General features: G+C 61.5%; 1 protein-coding gene and 1 long non-coding RNA gene across 9 annotated transcripts; one reads left to right on the plus strand and one right to left on the minus strand.

Annotated features, from left to right (window-relative positions):
* Positions 1-7,519: 7,519 nt before the first annotated feature.
* Positions 7,520-14,268, plus strand: ACHE (acetylcholinesterase (Yt blood group)). 8 transcript variants are annotated; one of them, XM_072920626.1, is made up of 5 exons: positions 7,520-9,078; positions 10,432-10,598; positions 11,680-11,730; positions 12,215-12,343; positions 13,156-14,268. In XM_072920626.1, exons 1-4 carry the CDS (start codon positions 7,526-7,528, stop codon positions 12,334-12,336), a joined length of 1,893 nt encoding a protein of 630 aa, XP_072776727.1. In that variant the 5' UTR covers positions 7,520-7,525; the 3' UTR covers positions 12,337-12,343; positions 13,156-14,268. The 8 variants fall into 8 exon arrangements, with proteins under 8 accessions (XP_072776727.1, XP_072776728.1, XP_072776730.1 ...); XM_072920627.1 differs by having other exon boundaries at positions 12,215-12,336; positions 13,150-14,268; XM_072920629.1 differs by having other exon boundaries at positions 12,215-12,336; positions 13,626-14,268.
* LOC140681181 (uncharacterized) lies at positions 12,257-14,072 on the minus strand. Its single transcript, XR_012052413.1, has 3 exons — positions 13,948-14,072; positions 12,561-13,101; positions 12,257-12,413 (listed from the first exon to the last, which is right to left on the minus strand). It is a non-coding gene; the product is annotated as an uncharacterized lncRNA (long non-coding RNA).
* Positions 14,269-14,304: the final 36 nt, after the last annotated feature.

Below are 14,304 nucleotides of genomic sequence, written 5' to 3' on the forward strand. Positions count from 1 at the left end.
ACTGTCCCCAATGTCCCCTATTGTCCCCGATGTCCCAAATGTCCCCAATGTCCCCACTGTCCCTGATGTCCCCAATGTCCCTCTGTCCCTCTGTCCCCAGTGTCCCCACTATCCCCAATGTCCCCTCTGTCCCCATTATCCCCAATGTCCCCGATGTCCCCAATGTCCACTCTGTCCCTGATGTCCCCAATGTCCCCTCGGTCCCCAATGTCCCCAATGCCCCCAAAGTCCTCAGTGTCCTCACTGTCCCCTCTGTCCCTGATGTCCCCCTGTCCCCTGACTGTCCCCAATGTCCCCAATGTCCCCAAATGTTCCCCAATGTCCCCAATGTCCCCAATGTCCCCAATGTCCCTGATGTGCTCCATGTCCCCGATGCCCCCTCTGTCCCCTCTGTCCCCAATGTCCCCAATGTCCCCAATCCCCCCAATGCCCCCAGTGCCACCACTGTCCCCACTGTCCCCAATATCCCTGATGTGCTCAATGTCCCCAATGTCCCCAATGTCCCCAGTGCCCCACTGTCCCCAATGTCCCCAATGTCCCCAATGTCCCCAATCCCCCCAATGTCCCCAATGTCCCCAATGTCCCCAATGTCCCTGATGTGCTCGATGTCCCCAATGTCCCCTCTGCCCCCTCTGTCCCCAATGTCCCCACTGTGCCAAATGTCCCCAATCCCCCCAATGTCCCCAATGTCCCCAATGTCCCCACTGTCCCCAATCCCCCCAATGTCCCCAATGTCCCCAATGTCCCCTTAAAGTCCCCTCCCTGTCCCCTGTGCCGTGTCCCTCACCGGCGATGGCACAGCCCAGCACCACCAGCAGCTCCCCGCGTGTCCCCCCGGCCATGGCCACGTCCCGGCCCCGACTGGGCCGAGCCGGCGGTGACAGGGACAATATGGGGGGGGACACGGACCTTTGTCCCCAGGGGTGGCGCAGGTGGGCGGGGGGTGACACACGGGGGTGACACAGAGGTGACACATGAGGTGACACATGAGGTGACACACACGGCGGAGAATGCGGCGGCCGCGCCCGCGCGGAGCTTCCTCCATGGGGCGATGGCACCGATGGCACCGCGGGGACAGCGGGAGTGGCACCGAGAGCGGGGGGGACACGGGGGGGGACAGGGAGGTGGCACTGACGGGGGGGCACGGGGGGGGACAGGGAGGTGGCACTGAGAGGGGTGGGGACACTGGGATGGGGACATGGAGGTGGCACCAAGATCAGGGGGGACATGGAGGTGGCACTGACAGGGGTGGGGACACGGGGATGGGGACATGGAGGTGGCACCGAGATCAGGGGGGACACGGGGTGGGGACAGGGAGGTGGCACTGAGATGTCCTGGTGGCCATCAGGGACACAGGGGTGGGGACAGGGAGGTGGCACCAAGATCAGGGGGGACATGGAGGTGGCACTGACAGGGATGGGGACACTACGATGGGGACATGGAGGTGGCATTGAGATCACGGGGGACATGGAGGTGGCACTGACAGGGGAGGGACACGGGAACAAGGACAGGGAGGTGGCACTAAGACTGGGGGGGACATGGGGATGTCCTGGTGGCTCCAGCAGGGACACAGAGATGGGGACAGGGAGGTGGCACCGAGATCAGGGGGGACATGGAGATGGGGACACGGAGGTGGCACTGACAGGGGTGGGGACACTGGGATGGGGACACGGGAGTGTCACCATGATCAGTGGGGACATAAAGATGTCCTGGTGGCCACCAGGGACATGGGGGTGGGGACACTGAGGTGTCCCAGGGGTCACAGGGATGTCCTGGTGGCTCCAGCAGGGACACGGGGATGGGGACAGGGAGGTGGCACCGAGATCAGGGGGGGACATGGGGATGTCCTGGTGGCCATCAGGGACACAGAGATGGGGACACAGAGGTGGCACTGACAGGAGTGGGGACACAGGGATGGGGACATGGAGGTGGCACCGAGATCAGGGGGAACACAGGGATGGGGACATGGAGGTGGCACTGACACTGGGGGGGACATGGGGATGTCCTGGTGGCCATCAGGGACACAGGGATGGGGACAAGGAGGTGGCACTGAGATCAGTGGGGACATGGAGGTGTCCCAGGGGTCCTTGGGGACATGGAGATGGGGACATAGAGATGTCCTGGTGGCCATCAGGGACACGGGGGTGGGGACACGGAGATGGCACCGAGATCAGGGGGGACATGGAGGTGGCACTGACAGGGGTGGGGACACTGGGACGGGAACATGGAGGTGGCACTAAGACTGGGGGATGTCTTGGTGGCCGTCAGGGACACGGGAATGGGGACATGGAGGTGGCACCGAGACCAGGGGGGACACGGAGGTGTCCCATGGGTCCTTGGGGACATGGGGATGTCCTGGTGGCCATCAGGGATGTGGGGATGGGGACAGGGAGGTGGCACTGACAGGGGTGGGGACACGGGAACAAGGACATGGAGGTGGCACCAAAATCAGGGGGGACACAGAGATGTCCTGGTGGCCATCAGGGATATGGGGATGGGGACATGGAGGTGGCACCGAGATCAGGGGGGACATGGGGATGTCCTGGTGGCCATTAGGGACACGAGGGTGGGGACACTGAAGTGTCCCAGGGGTCACTGGGGTCACAGAGATGTCCTGGTGGCCATCAGGGACATGGAGATGGGGACATGGAGGTGGCACTGACAGGGGTGGGGACACTGCGAGGGGGACACTGGGATGGGGACACGATGTCCTGGTGACCATCAGGGACACTGGGATGGGGACACGGATGTCCCCAGGTGTGTCCCAGGTGTCCCCAGGTGTGTCCCTGTCCCTCCCTGGGGGTGTCCCTGTGACGTCACCGCGGGGCCCCTGGGGGAGGGGCGGGTGACCCTTGGCCGGTGGCCTTGGAGGGGGAGGGGACACACCTGGGGACACACCTGGGGGGACACCTGGGGACACCTGGGGGGGACAGAGACACACCTGGGGACACCTGGACACACCTGGGGGGGACAGGGACACACCTGGGGGGACAAAAATCCCCCAAATTTGCCCCAAATCCTCCCAAATTCCCCCAAATTCCCCCCAAATCGCCAAATCGCCCCAAATCCCTCAAAATTCCCCAAATTTTTACCAGAAATCCCCAAAAGTTCCCCCGAAAATTCCCCAAAATTCCCCAAATCTCCCAAATTTACACCAAAAATCCCCAAATTTCCACCAAAAATCCCCAAAATTCCCCCCAAATTCCCAAAATTCCCCAGATCCTCCAAATTCCCCAAATTTCCACCAAAAATCCCCCCCAAAATTCCCAAAAATTCCCCAAATCTCCCCAAATTGCCCCAAAAATCCCCCAAATTTGCCCCAAATCCCCCAAATTTGCCCCAAATTCCCAAAAATTCCCCAAATCCCCCAAAATTCCCCCAAATCCCCCCAAATTCCCCCAAAATTCCCCAAAAATCCCCCCGGGGTGGGGGTGGGGTGGGGGTTGGGCAGCGCATCCTCCCCCCCCCCCCCTTCCCCTCCCCCTCCCGGCGCGGGGGGAGGGGCGGCGCTGCCGCAGGGGGGGAGGGGCCAAAGGAGCCGCCCCTCCCCCACCCCTCCCCTCCCTCCCCCCCCCCAATTTAACGCCGCCCCTCCCCCACCCCCCCCCGGTATTTTGCAGCCGCCGGAGCCGCAGCGGAACCGGAGCCGCGGTCGGTGCCGCCCCTCCCCCACCCCCAGCGCGACCCCCACCCCGGGACCCCTCCCCACCATCCCCTCCCCCACCCCCACCCCCTCCCCTCCCCCCTTTTTTAATGACCCCCAGCGGATACGGCCCCATCGCCGCCCCTCCCCCACCCTGGAGACCCCCCCCCCCCCAATAAACAACATCGCCCCTCCCCCACCTCTTATCGCCCCTCCCCCATCCCTGAGACCCCCCCCAAAACATCGCCCCTCCCCCATCCCTGAGACCCCCCCCAAAACATCGCCCCTCCCCCATCCCTGAGACCCCCAACCGGCCCCTCCCCCACATCGCCCCTCCCCCACCCTTGGGACCCCCCCCCAACAAACAACATCGCCCCTCCCCCATCCTGAGACCCCCCCCACAACATCGCCCCTCCCCCACCTCCAGGTTGCCCCTCCCCCACCCTTGAGACCCCTCCCCACATCGCCCCTCCCCCACCCTTGGGACCCCCCCCCAACAAACAACATCGCCCCTCCCCCATCCCTGAGACCCCCACCCCGCCCCTCCCCCACCCCCCATCGCCCCCTCCCCCACACCTGAGACCCCCCCCCAAAACATCGCCCCTCCCCCACCTGACACCCCCACCCGTCCCCACCCCACATCGCCCCTCCCCCACCCTTGAGACCCCCCCCCCCCCCACATCGCCCCTCCCCCACACCTGAGACCCCCAACCGGCCCCACCCCACCCACCCCCCGGGGTCCCATTTTGGGGTGGGGGAGGGGCCGCGCAGGGCGGGGCTGGGGGTGGGGGAGGGGCCCTATAGGGCCGGATCGATGGGGGATTTGGGGGGGGGGGGTCCCTATAGGATCTATGGGGCCGGGGGGGTCCTTATAGGATCTATAGGGCTGGGGGGTCTCTATAGTATCTATGGGGCTGGGGGGGTCCCTATAGGGCCCGGGGGGGTCCCCACAGGTGCCCCTCCCCCCCCCCCGGCGCTTCCGGCCGGAATTTTTCCCGGGAATTTTTCCGGGTTTATTTTGGGAGCCGCCACCTGCCCCGGGGGGGGGAGGGGCGCGGGGGGGGGGGGGAGGGGTCTTTATTTGGGGGGGGGCACTGGGAGGGACTGGGACAAACTGGGAGGGCCCCAAAAATTGGGGGGTGGGGGTGGGGGGGGGGGTCAGGATGGTTTTAGGTGGGTCCAAATAAATTTGGGGACCCTCGCCCCAAATTTCAGGGGTTCTGCCCATCCCCCCCCCCCAAATCCCCCCCAAATGGAGACCCCCCCCCAGTTTGGGACCCCTCCCCAACTCCCACCCACACGGGACCCCCAAATCCCCCAAATGCCACCCAAAATTGAGACCCCCTCCCCAACTCCCACCCCCTCCCCACCCACGTGGGACCCCCAAATCCCCCCCAAATGGAGACCCCCCCCCAATTTGGGACCCCTCCCCAACTCCCACCCACACGGGACCCCCAAATCCCCCCCAAAATGAAGACCCCTCCCCAAATCCCTCCCAATTTGGGACCCCTCCCCAACCCCCACCCACATGGGACCCCCAAATCCTCCCCAAATCCCCCCCAAATGGAGACCCCCTCCCCACTTTGGGACCCCTCCCCAACTCCCCCCCTCCCCACCCATGTGGGACCCCCAAATTCCCCCACAAACCCCACCCAAAATGAAGACCTCCCCCTCCCAATTTGGGACCCCTCCTCAACTTCCACCCACACGGGACCCCCAAATCCCCCAAATCCCACCCAAAATGAAGACCCCTCCCCAAATCCCCCCCAAAATGATGACCTTTCCCCAAATCCCACCCACATTGAGACCCCTCCCCCAATTTGGGACCCTTCCCAACTCCCACCCACATGGGACCCCCAAAACCCCAAATCCCACCCAAAATTGAGACCCCTCCCCAACTCCCTCCCAAATTGGGACCCTCCCCAACTCCCCCATCCCCCACCCACACGGGACCCTCAAACCCCACCCAAAATGAAGACCCCCCCTCCCCAAATCCCCCCCAAATGGAGACCCCCCCAATTTGGGACCCCCTTCATCCCCCCCCCCCACAGGACCACCAAACCCCCCAAATCCCCCCCAAAATGAAGATCCCCCCTCCCCAAAATTGAGACCCCTCCCAAAATCCCACCCAATTTGGGACCCCTCCCCAACTCCCACCCCCTCCCCACCCACATGGGACCCCCAAACCCCCCCCAATTGCCCCCAAATGGAGACCCCACCCCAATTTGGGACCCCCTCCAACTCCCCCATCCCCCACCCACATGGGACCCCCAAATCCCCCCCAAATCCCCCCCAAAATGAAGACCCCTCCCCAAATCCCACCCAAATGGAGACCACACCCCCAATTTGGGACCCCTCCCCAACTCCCACCCCCTCCCCACCCACTTGGGACCCCCAGACCCCCCAAATCCCCCCCAAATCCCCCCCAAATCCCACCCAAATCCCCCCCAAAATGAAGACCCCTCCCCAAATCCCCCCCAAAATGAAGACCCCTCCCCAAATCCCCCCCAAAATTGAGACCCCTCCCCAAATCCCCCCCAGTTTGGGACCCCTCCCCAACTCCCATCCACACGGGACCCCCAAATCCCCCAAATCCCCCCCAAAATGAAGACCCCTCCTGAAATCCCACCCAAATGGAGACCCCCTCCATCCCCCAAACACACGGGACCCCAAATCCCCCCCAAAATGAAGACCCCTCCCCAAATCCCTCCCAAATTGGGACCCCTCCCCAAATCCCACCCCCTCCCCACCCACACGGGACCCCCAAACCCCCCACATCCCACCCAAATCCCCCCCAAATCCCCCCCAAATCCCACCCAAATCGAGACACCCCCCCCCAATTTGGGACCCCTCCCCAACCCCCACCCACACGGGACCCCCAAACCCCCCAAATCCCCCCCAATTTGGGACCCCTCCCCAAATCCCGCCCCCTCCCCACCCACACGGGACCCCCAAATCCCCCCCAAATCCCCCCAAAATGGAGACCCCTCCCCAAATCCCTCCCAGTTTGGGACCCCTCCCCAACTCCCACCCCCTCCCCCCCCACACGGGACCCCCAAACCCCCCCAAATCCCCCCCAAAATTGAGACCCCTCCCCAAATCCCCCCCAAAATGAAGACCCCCCCCCCAAATCCCTCCCAATTTGGGACCCCTCCCCAACTCCCGCCCACACGGGACCCCCAAATTCCCCCCCCCAAATCCCACCCAAAATGAAGACCCCTCCCCAAATCCCACCCACATTGAGACCCCTCCCTCAATTTGGGACCCTTCCCAAATCCCCCCCAAAATGAAGACCCCTCCCCAAATGCCCCCTAAATGGAGACCCCCCAATTTGGGACCCCTCCCCAACTCCCATTCACTCCCTCCCATGTGGGACCCCCAAATCCCCCCCAAATTAAGACCCCCCTCCCCAAATCCTACCCAAAATTGAGACCCCTCCCCAAATGCCCCCTAAATGGAGACACACGCCCCCCCAATTTGGGACCCCTCCCCAACTCCCAGCCCCTCCCCACCCACACGGGACCCCCAAATCCCCCCAAATCCCCCCATAATGAAGACCCCTCCCCAAATCCCTCCCAATTTGGGACCCCTCCCCCAATTTGGGACCCCTCCCCAACTTCCCCATCCCCCACCCACACGGGACCCCCAAGATCCCCCCAAAAGGAAGACCCCTCCCCAAATGCCCCCCAAATGGAGACCCCCCCCAATTTGGGACCCCCTCCAACTCCCCCATCCCCACCCAAATGGGACCCCCAAATCCCCCCCAAATCCCCCCAAAATTGAGACCCCCTCCCCAAATCCCGCCCCCTCCCCACCCACACGGGACCCCCAAACCCCTTCATGACCCCCCAAATTCTCTCTCTCTCCGCAGCCTCCGCCGCCATGGGGGGTCGCCCATCCCCACCGCCCCCCGCCCCCCTCCCGCTCTTCCTCCCCCTCCTCCTCCTCCTCCTCGTCGCCCCCTGCCCGGCCACCCCCGAGGATCTGCTGGTGACCACCTCAGCCGGCGCCGTCCGCGGTTTCCACGTCCCCGCCGGTCCCTCTGCGCGCGTGGCGGCGTTTTTGGGGATCCCCTACGCCGAACCCCCGTTGGGACCCCTTCGCTTCGCCCCTCCCCGCCCCGCCCGGCCGTGGGGAGGGGTCCTGGACGCCCTCTCCCACCCCCACGCCTGTTTCCAGCCGGTGGACACCATGTTCCCGGGTTTTGGCGGCTCCGAGATGTGGAACCCCAACCGCGAGATGAGCGAGGATTGTTTGTACCTCAACATCTGGGCGCCGACGCCGCGCCCCAAAACGCCGGCGCCGGTGCTGGTGTGGATTTACGGCGGCGGTTTCTACAGCGGCGCCGCCTCGTTGGACGTCTACGACGGGCGGTTCCTGGCGGCGGCCGAGGAGGTTTTGGTGGTCTCCATGAACTACCGGGTGGGCGCTTTGGGTTTTTTGGCGTTGCCGGGTCACCCCGAAGCTCCCGGTAACGTCGGGTTGATGGACCAGCGGTTGGCGTTGCGTTGGGTTCAGGCCAACATCGCGGCGTTCGGCGGCGACCCCGGCGCGGTGACGCTGTTCGGGGAGAGCGCCGGCGCGGCCTCGGTGGGGCTGCACCTGCTGTCGGGGGGCAGCCGGGCGCTGTTCCGCCGCGCCGTGCTGCAGAGCGGGTCACCCAACGGGCCCTGGGCCACCGTGGGGGCGGCCGAGGGCCGGCGGCGAGCGGCGCGGTTGGGTCGGCTGTTGGGCTGCGGCGGCGCCGGCGCCGGCGGGGCGGTGACCAACGAGACGGAGCTGCTGGTTTGCCTTCGCGCCGCCGCGCCGCCGCAGCTGGTGGAGCACGAGGCGGCCGTGCTGCCGCAACAGGGCGTCTTCCGCTTCGCCTTCGTGCCCGTGGTGGACGGAGAGTTCCTGACCGACACCCCCGAGGCGCTGCTGGGCGCGCCGGGCGGCGCCGAGGCCGAGGTGCTGCTGGGCGCCGTGCAGGACGAGGGCACCTATTTCTTGGTGTACGGCGTGCCGGGTTTCGGCAAAGACAACGAGAGCCTGATCAGCCGCGAGGAGTTCCTGGGCGGCGTCCGGCTGGGCGTGCCGCAGGCCAACGAGTTGGCGGCCGAGGCCGTGGTGCTGCAGTACACCGACTGGCTGGACCAGGACAACCCGGTGAAGAACCGCGAGGCGCTGGACGACATCGTGGGCGACCACAACGTGGTGTGCCCGCTGATGCACTTCGCCCAGCGCTGGGCCGAGCGCGGCGGCACCGTCTTCGCCTATCTGTTCGACCACCGCGCCTCCAACCTGCTGTGGCCGCCGTGGATGGGCGTGCCGCACGGCTACGAGATCGAGTTCGTCTTCGGGCAGCCGCTCAACCCCGGCCTCAACTACACGGCCGAGGAGGAGGCGCTGAGCCGGCGCATCATGAGATACTGGGGCAACTTCGCCCGCACCGGGTACGGGCCGGGGCGGAGCGCGGTTGAGTTGGGTTGGGATGAGTTTGGTAGAGTTGGGTTGGGATGGGATGAGTTGAGTTGTGATGAGCTGGGTCGGGTGACAGTGGTTGGGTTGAGTTGAGTTGGGATCAGTTGGGTTGGATGACCTTGGTTGGGATGAGTTGAGTGGTTTGGATGACCTCTGTTGGGATGAGTTGAGTGGTGATGAGTTGGGTTGGATGACCTTGGTTAGGATGAGTTGAGTGGTGATCAGTTGGGTTGGATGACAGTGGTTGGGTTGAGTTCAGTTGGGTTGGATAACCTCCGTTGGGATGAGTTGAGTGGTGATGAGTTGGGTTGGATGACCTCATTTGTGTTGAGTTGTGATCAGTTGGGTTGGATGACCTCATTTGCATTGAGTTGAGTTGTGATGAGCTTGGTTGAGTTGCAGTGAGTTGGGTTCAATTACCTTGGTTGGGATGGGATGAGTTGGGTTGAGTTGGGATGAGTTGGGTTGGATGATCTCAGTAAGGATGAGTTGAATTGGGTTGGATGACCTCGTTTGGGTTGGGATGAGTTTGGTTGAGTTGGGTTGGGATGAGCTGACTTGAGTGGCGATGAGTTGGGTTGGATGACCTTGTTTGCGTTGAGTTGGGTTCAATTACGTTGGTTGGGATGGGATGAGTTGGGTTGAGTTGGGATGAGTTGGGTTGGATGACCTGAGTTGGGTTGAGTTGGGTTGAGATCAGTTGTGACAAGTTGGGTTGAGTTGTGATGAGTTGGATTGGATGACCTTGGTTGAGTTGGGTTGAGTTGGGATCAGTTGGGTTGGACGACCTTGGTTGGGTTGGGATGTGCTGGGACAAGTTGGGTTGTTACGAGCTGGGTTGAGTTGGGATGAGTTGGGATTGGTTGGGTTGAGCTGTGATGAGTTGGGATTGGTTGGATTGAGTTAGGAAGGGTTGGGATTGGTTGGATTGAGCTGCGATGAGTTGGGATTGGTTGGATTGGGTTGCGATGAGTTGGGTTGACTTGCAATGGGTTGGGTTGGGTTGTTATGAGTTCAGTTGAGTTACGATGGGTTGGGATTGGTTGGGTTGACTTGCGATGGGTTGGGTTGGGTTGTCACGAGCTCGGTTGACTTGCGATGAGTTGGGATTGGTTGGGTTGGGTTGTTATGAGTTGGGATTGGTTGGGTTGAGTTAGGGTGGGTTGGGATGAGCTGGGATAGTTGGGATGAGTTGGGTTGGATGACCTTGGTTGAGTTGCAATGAGTTGGGATGGGTTGGGTTGGGTTGTTACGAGTTCTGTTGACCTGCGATGAGTTGGGTCGAACAACCCGCGCCGCGCTGACCGTCGCCGGTGCCGCCGCAGGGACCCCAACGAGGCGTCGGAGCGGGAGCGGCGCTGGCCGTCGTACACGGCGGCGCGGCAGAGTTACGCCCGGCTGAACGCGCGGCCGCTCGCCGTGGCCCAGGGCCTGCGCGCACAGGCCTGCGCCTTCTGGAACCGCTTCCTGCCCAAACTGCTCAACGTCACCGGTCAGGGACAGCGGGGGCATTTGGGGACATTTGGGGGGGTTGGGGACATTGGGGGGATTGGGGACATTGGGGACATTTGGGGGATTTGGGGACATTGGGGGATTTGGGGACATTGGGGACATTGAGGAGATTGGGGACATTTGGGTCAATGAGGCGACATTTGGGACATTGGGGGACATGGGGGACACTGTAGACATTTGGGGACATTGGGGGGATTGGGGACATTGGGGACATTTGGGGACATTTTGGGGGACTGGGGAATTTGGGGGGATTGGGGACATTTGGGACATTTGGGACAATGAAGTGACATTGGGGACATTGGGGGACATTGGGGGGATTGGGGACATTTGGGGGGATTTGGGACATTGGGGACATTGGGACACAAGGGGACAACTGGGGACGCAGGGGTGATGGGGACATTGGGGACATTGGAGGGACTTAAGGACATTGAGGAAATTTGGGACATTGGGGACATTTGGGGACATTTTGGGGGGATTGGGGACATTGGGGGATTTGGGGACATTTGGGAACATTGGGGACATTTGGGTGATTTGGGGACATTTGGGGACATTGGGACATAAGGGGACACTGGGGACATTTGGGGACATTTTGGGACATTTGGGGACATTTTGGGACATTTGGGGACATTGGGGACATGAGGAAGTGGCACCATGGAGGGGTGGGACATGGATGTGGCCATGGTGGCACTCTGGGGACACTGGGGGGACACTGGGGGGACACCGGGGACGTCCTGGTGGCACCGAGGACGAGGAGGACACGGCAACGTTTGGGTGGATTTGGGGGATTTTGGGCAGTTTTGGGGGGATTTTGGGGGTTCTGGGGGTTTTTGGGGTCCCCGGAGTTGATTTTGGGGTCCCCAGAGCCGATTTTGGGGTTTTGGGGGGGGGATTCCCAGAGCCAAAGCAGCGGCAGCACCGGGAATTTTGGGTGGATTTGGGCAGTTTTTGGGTGAAATTGGATTTAGGGGATTTCGGGGCAGTTTTGAGGGATTTTTTGGGGGGATTTTTTTGGGATTTTTGGGGTTTTTTGGGGTGCTCATTTAGGATTTTGGGGTCCCCAGGCCCGATGGAGGAGGCGGAGCGGCAGCACCGGGAATTTTGGGTGGATTTGGGCAGTTTTTGGGTGAAATTGGATTTAGGGGATTTCGGGGCAGTTTGGGGGGATTTTTTGGGATTTTTTGGGATTTTTGGGTTTTTTTGGGGTGCTCATTTAGGATTTTGGGGTCCCCAGGCCCGATGGAGGGGGCGGAGCGGCAGCAGCGGGAATTTTGGGTGGATTTGGGCAGTTTTTGGGTGAAATTTGATTTAGGGGATTTCGGGGCCATTTCAGGGGGTTTTTGGGGGGATTTTTTTTGGATTTTTTTGGGATTTTTGGGGTTTTTGGGGTGCTCATTTAGGATTTTGGGGTCCCCAGGCCCGATGGAGGAGGCGGAGCGGCAGCACTGGGAATTTTGGGTGGATTCGAGCGGGTTTTGGGTGAAATTGGATTTAGGGGATTTCGGGTCAGTTCAGGGGGTTTTTGGGTAGATTTTTTGGGATTTTTTTTGGATTTTTGGGGTTTTTTGGGGTGCTCATTTAGGATTTTGGGGTCCCCAGGCCCGATGGAGGAGGCGGAGCGGCAGTGGCGTCTGGAATTCCACCGCTGGAGCTCCTACATGATGCGCTGGAAGAGCCAATTTGAGCTCTACAGCCGCCAGGAGCGCTGCCAGCCCCTGTAGCACCCCAAAACTGCCCGGGGTACCCCAAAATTGACCCGGGGTACCCCAAAATTCACCCGTGACACCCCAAAATACACCTGGGACACCCCGAAATTCACCTGGGACACCCCGAAATTCACCTGGGACACCCCAAAACCTGCCTGGGACACCCCGAAACCCGCCCGAGACACCCCAAAATACACCCGGGACACCCCAAAACCCGCCTAGAACATCCCAAAATACACCCAGGAACCCTAAAATTCATCTGGGACACCCCAAAACCCACCCGAGACACCCCAAAATTCATCTGGGGCACCCCAAAACCTGCCCGGGACACCCCAAAATTTACCTGGGGCACCCCGAAATACACCCGGGACACCCCGAAATTCACCCGGGACACCCCAAAATACACCCAAGAATCCTAAAATTCATCTGGGACAGCCCAAAACCTGCCCAGGACACCCCAAAATTCACCCAGGCAACCCAAAACCCACCCAGGACACCCCAAAACCTGCCTGGGACACCCCAAAATACACCCGGGACACCCCAAAATTCACCCGGGGCACCCCGAAATTCACCTGGGACACCCCAAAACCTACCCAGGACACCCCGAAATTCCTCTGGGACACCCCGAAACCTGCCTGGGACACCCCAAAACCCGCCTGGGACACCCCAAATCTCACCTGGGACACCCCAAACCCACCTGGGACACCCCAGACCCCGCCCGGGATGCCCCAAAAGTCACCCGGGACACCCCAAAATACACCCAGGAACCCTAAAATTCATCTGGGACACCCCGAAACCCGCCCGGGACACCCCGAAATTCACCCAGGACACCCCAAAATTCACCCGGGGTACCCCAAAATACACCGGGACACCCCAAAACCTGCTTGGGACACCCCAAAACTGCCTGGGACATCCCAAAATACACCCAGGACACCCCAAAATACACCCAGGAACCCTAAAATTCACCTGGGACACCCCAAAATACACCCGGGACACCCCGAAATCCAACCAGGAACCCTAAAATTCATCTGGGACACCCCAAAACCTGCCTGGGACACCCCAAAATTCACCCGGGACACCCCAAAACCGCCCGGGACACCCCAAAATACACCCAGGGCACCCCAAAACCCGCCCGGGACACCCCAAAACCCGCCTGGGACATCCCAAAATACACCCAGGACACCCCAAAACCTGCCTGGGATACCCCAAAATACACCCAGGAACCCTAAAATTCATCCAGGACACCCCGAAACCCGCCCGGGACACCCCGAAATTCATCTGGGACACCCCAAAACTGCCTGGGACACCCCAAAATTCACCCGGGGCACCCCAAAATTCACCCAGGACACCCCGAAATACACCCGGGGCACCCCAAAACCTGCCTGGGGCACCCCAAAATTCACCCAAGAACCCTAAAATTCATCTGGGACACCCCAAAACCTGCCCAGGACACCCCAAAACCCACCCAGGACACCCCAAAATCCAACCAGGGTACCCCAAAATCCAAGGAACACCAAAACCCAGCCAGAAATCCTAAAAATCCACCCGGGGCACCCCAAAATCCACCCAGGCACCCCGAAATTCACCCAGGCACCCCAAAATCCACCCAGGCACCCTGAAATGCACCCGGGACACCCCGAAATTCACCCAGGAACCCCAAAATCCATCTGGGACATCCCAAAATCCACCCAGGAATCCTAAAAATCCACCCAGGAACCCCAAAACCCACCTTGGACACCCCAAAATCCACCCAGGGTACCCCAAACTTCACCTGGGACACCCCAAAATCCAACCAGGAATCCTAAAAATCCACCCAGACACCCCAAAATTCACCCGGACATCCCAAATTTCCCCCCCCCCCCCCACAAACCCTCCAGGACCCCAAAATTTGGGGACCCCCTCCCGGTCTTGTCTTCAGTGTGACCCCAATAAAGGCTCCAACCCAAACCTGACTCATGGGGGGACCCCAAAAATGGGGGGACC

The sequence above is a fragment of the Taeniopygia guttata genome, chromosome 32 (assembly GCF_048771995.1).
Source record: "Taeniopygia guttata chromosome 32, bTaeGut7.mat, whole genome shotgun sequence".
In the NCBI taxonomy this organism is placed as follows: domain Eukaryota; kingdom Metazoa; phylum Chordata; class Aves; order Passeriformes; family Estrildidae; genus Taeniopygia; species Taeniopygia guttata.

Coding starts and splice junctions, on each gene's coding strand:
- ACHE (XM_072920626.1), top strand. CDS start 7,526: ATGGGGGGTCGCCCATCCCCACCGCCCCCCGCCCCCCTCCCGCTCTTC. Junction 10,599..11,679: donor CAAACTGCTCAACGTCACCG/GTCAGGGACAGC, acceptor TGGGGTCCCCAG/GCCCGATGGAGGAGGCGGAG. Junction 11,731..12,214: donor GGAATTTTGGGTGGATTTGG/GCAGTTTTTGGG, acceptor TGGGGTCCCCAG/GCCCGATGGAGGAGGCGGAG.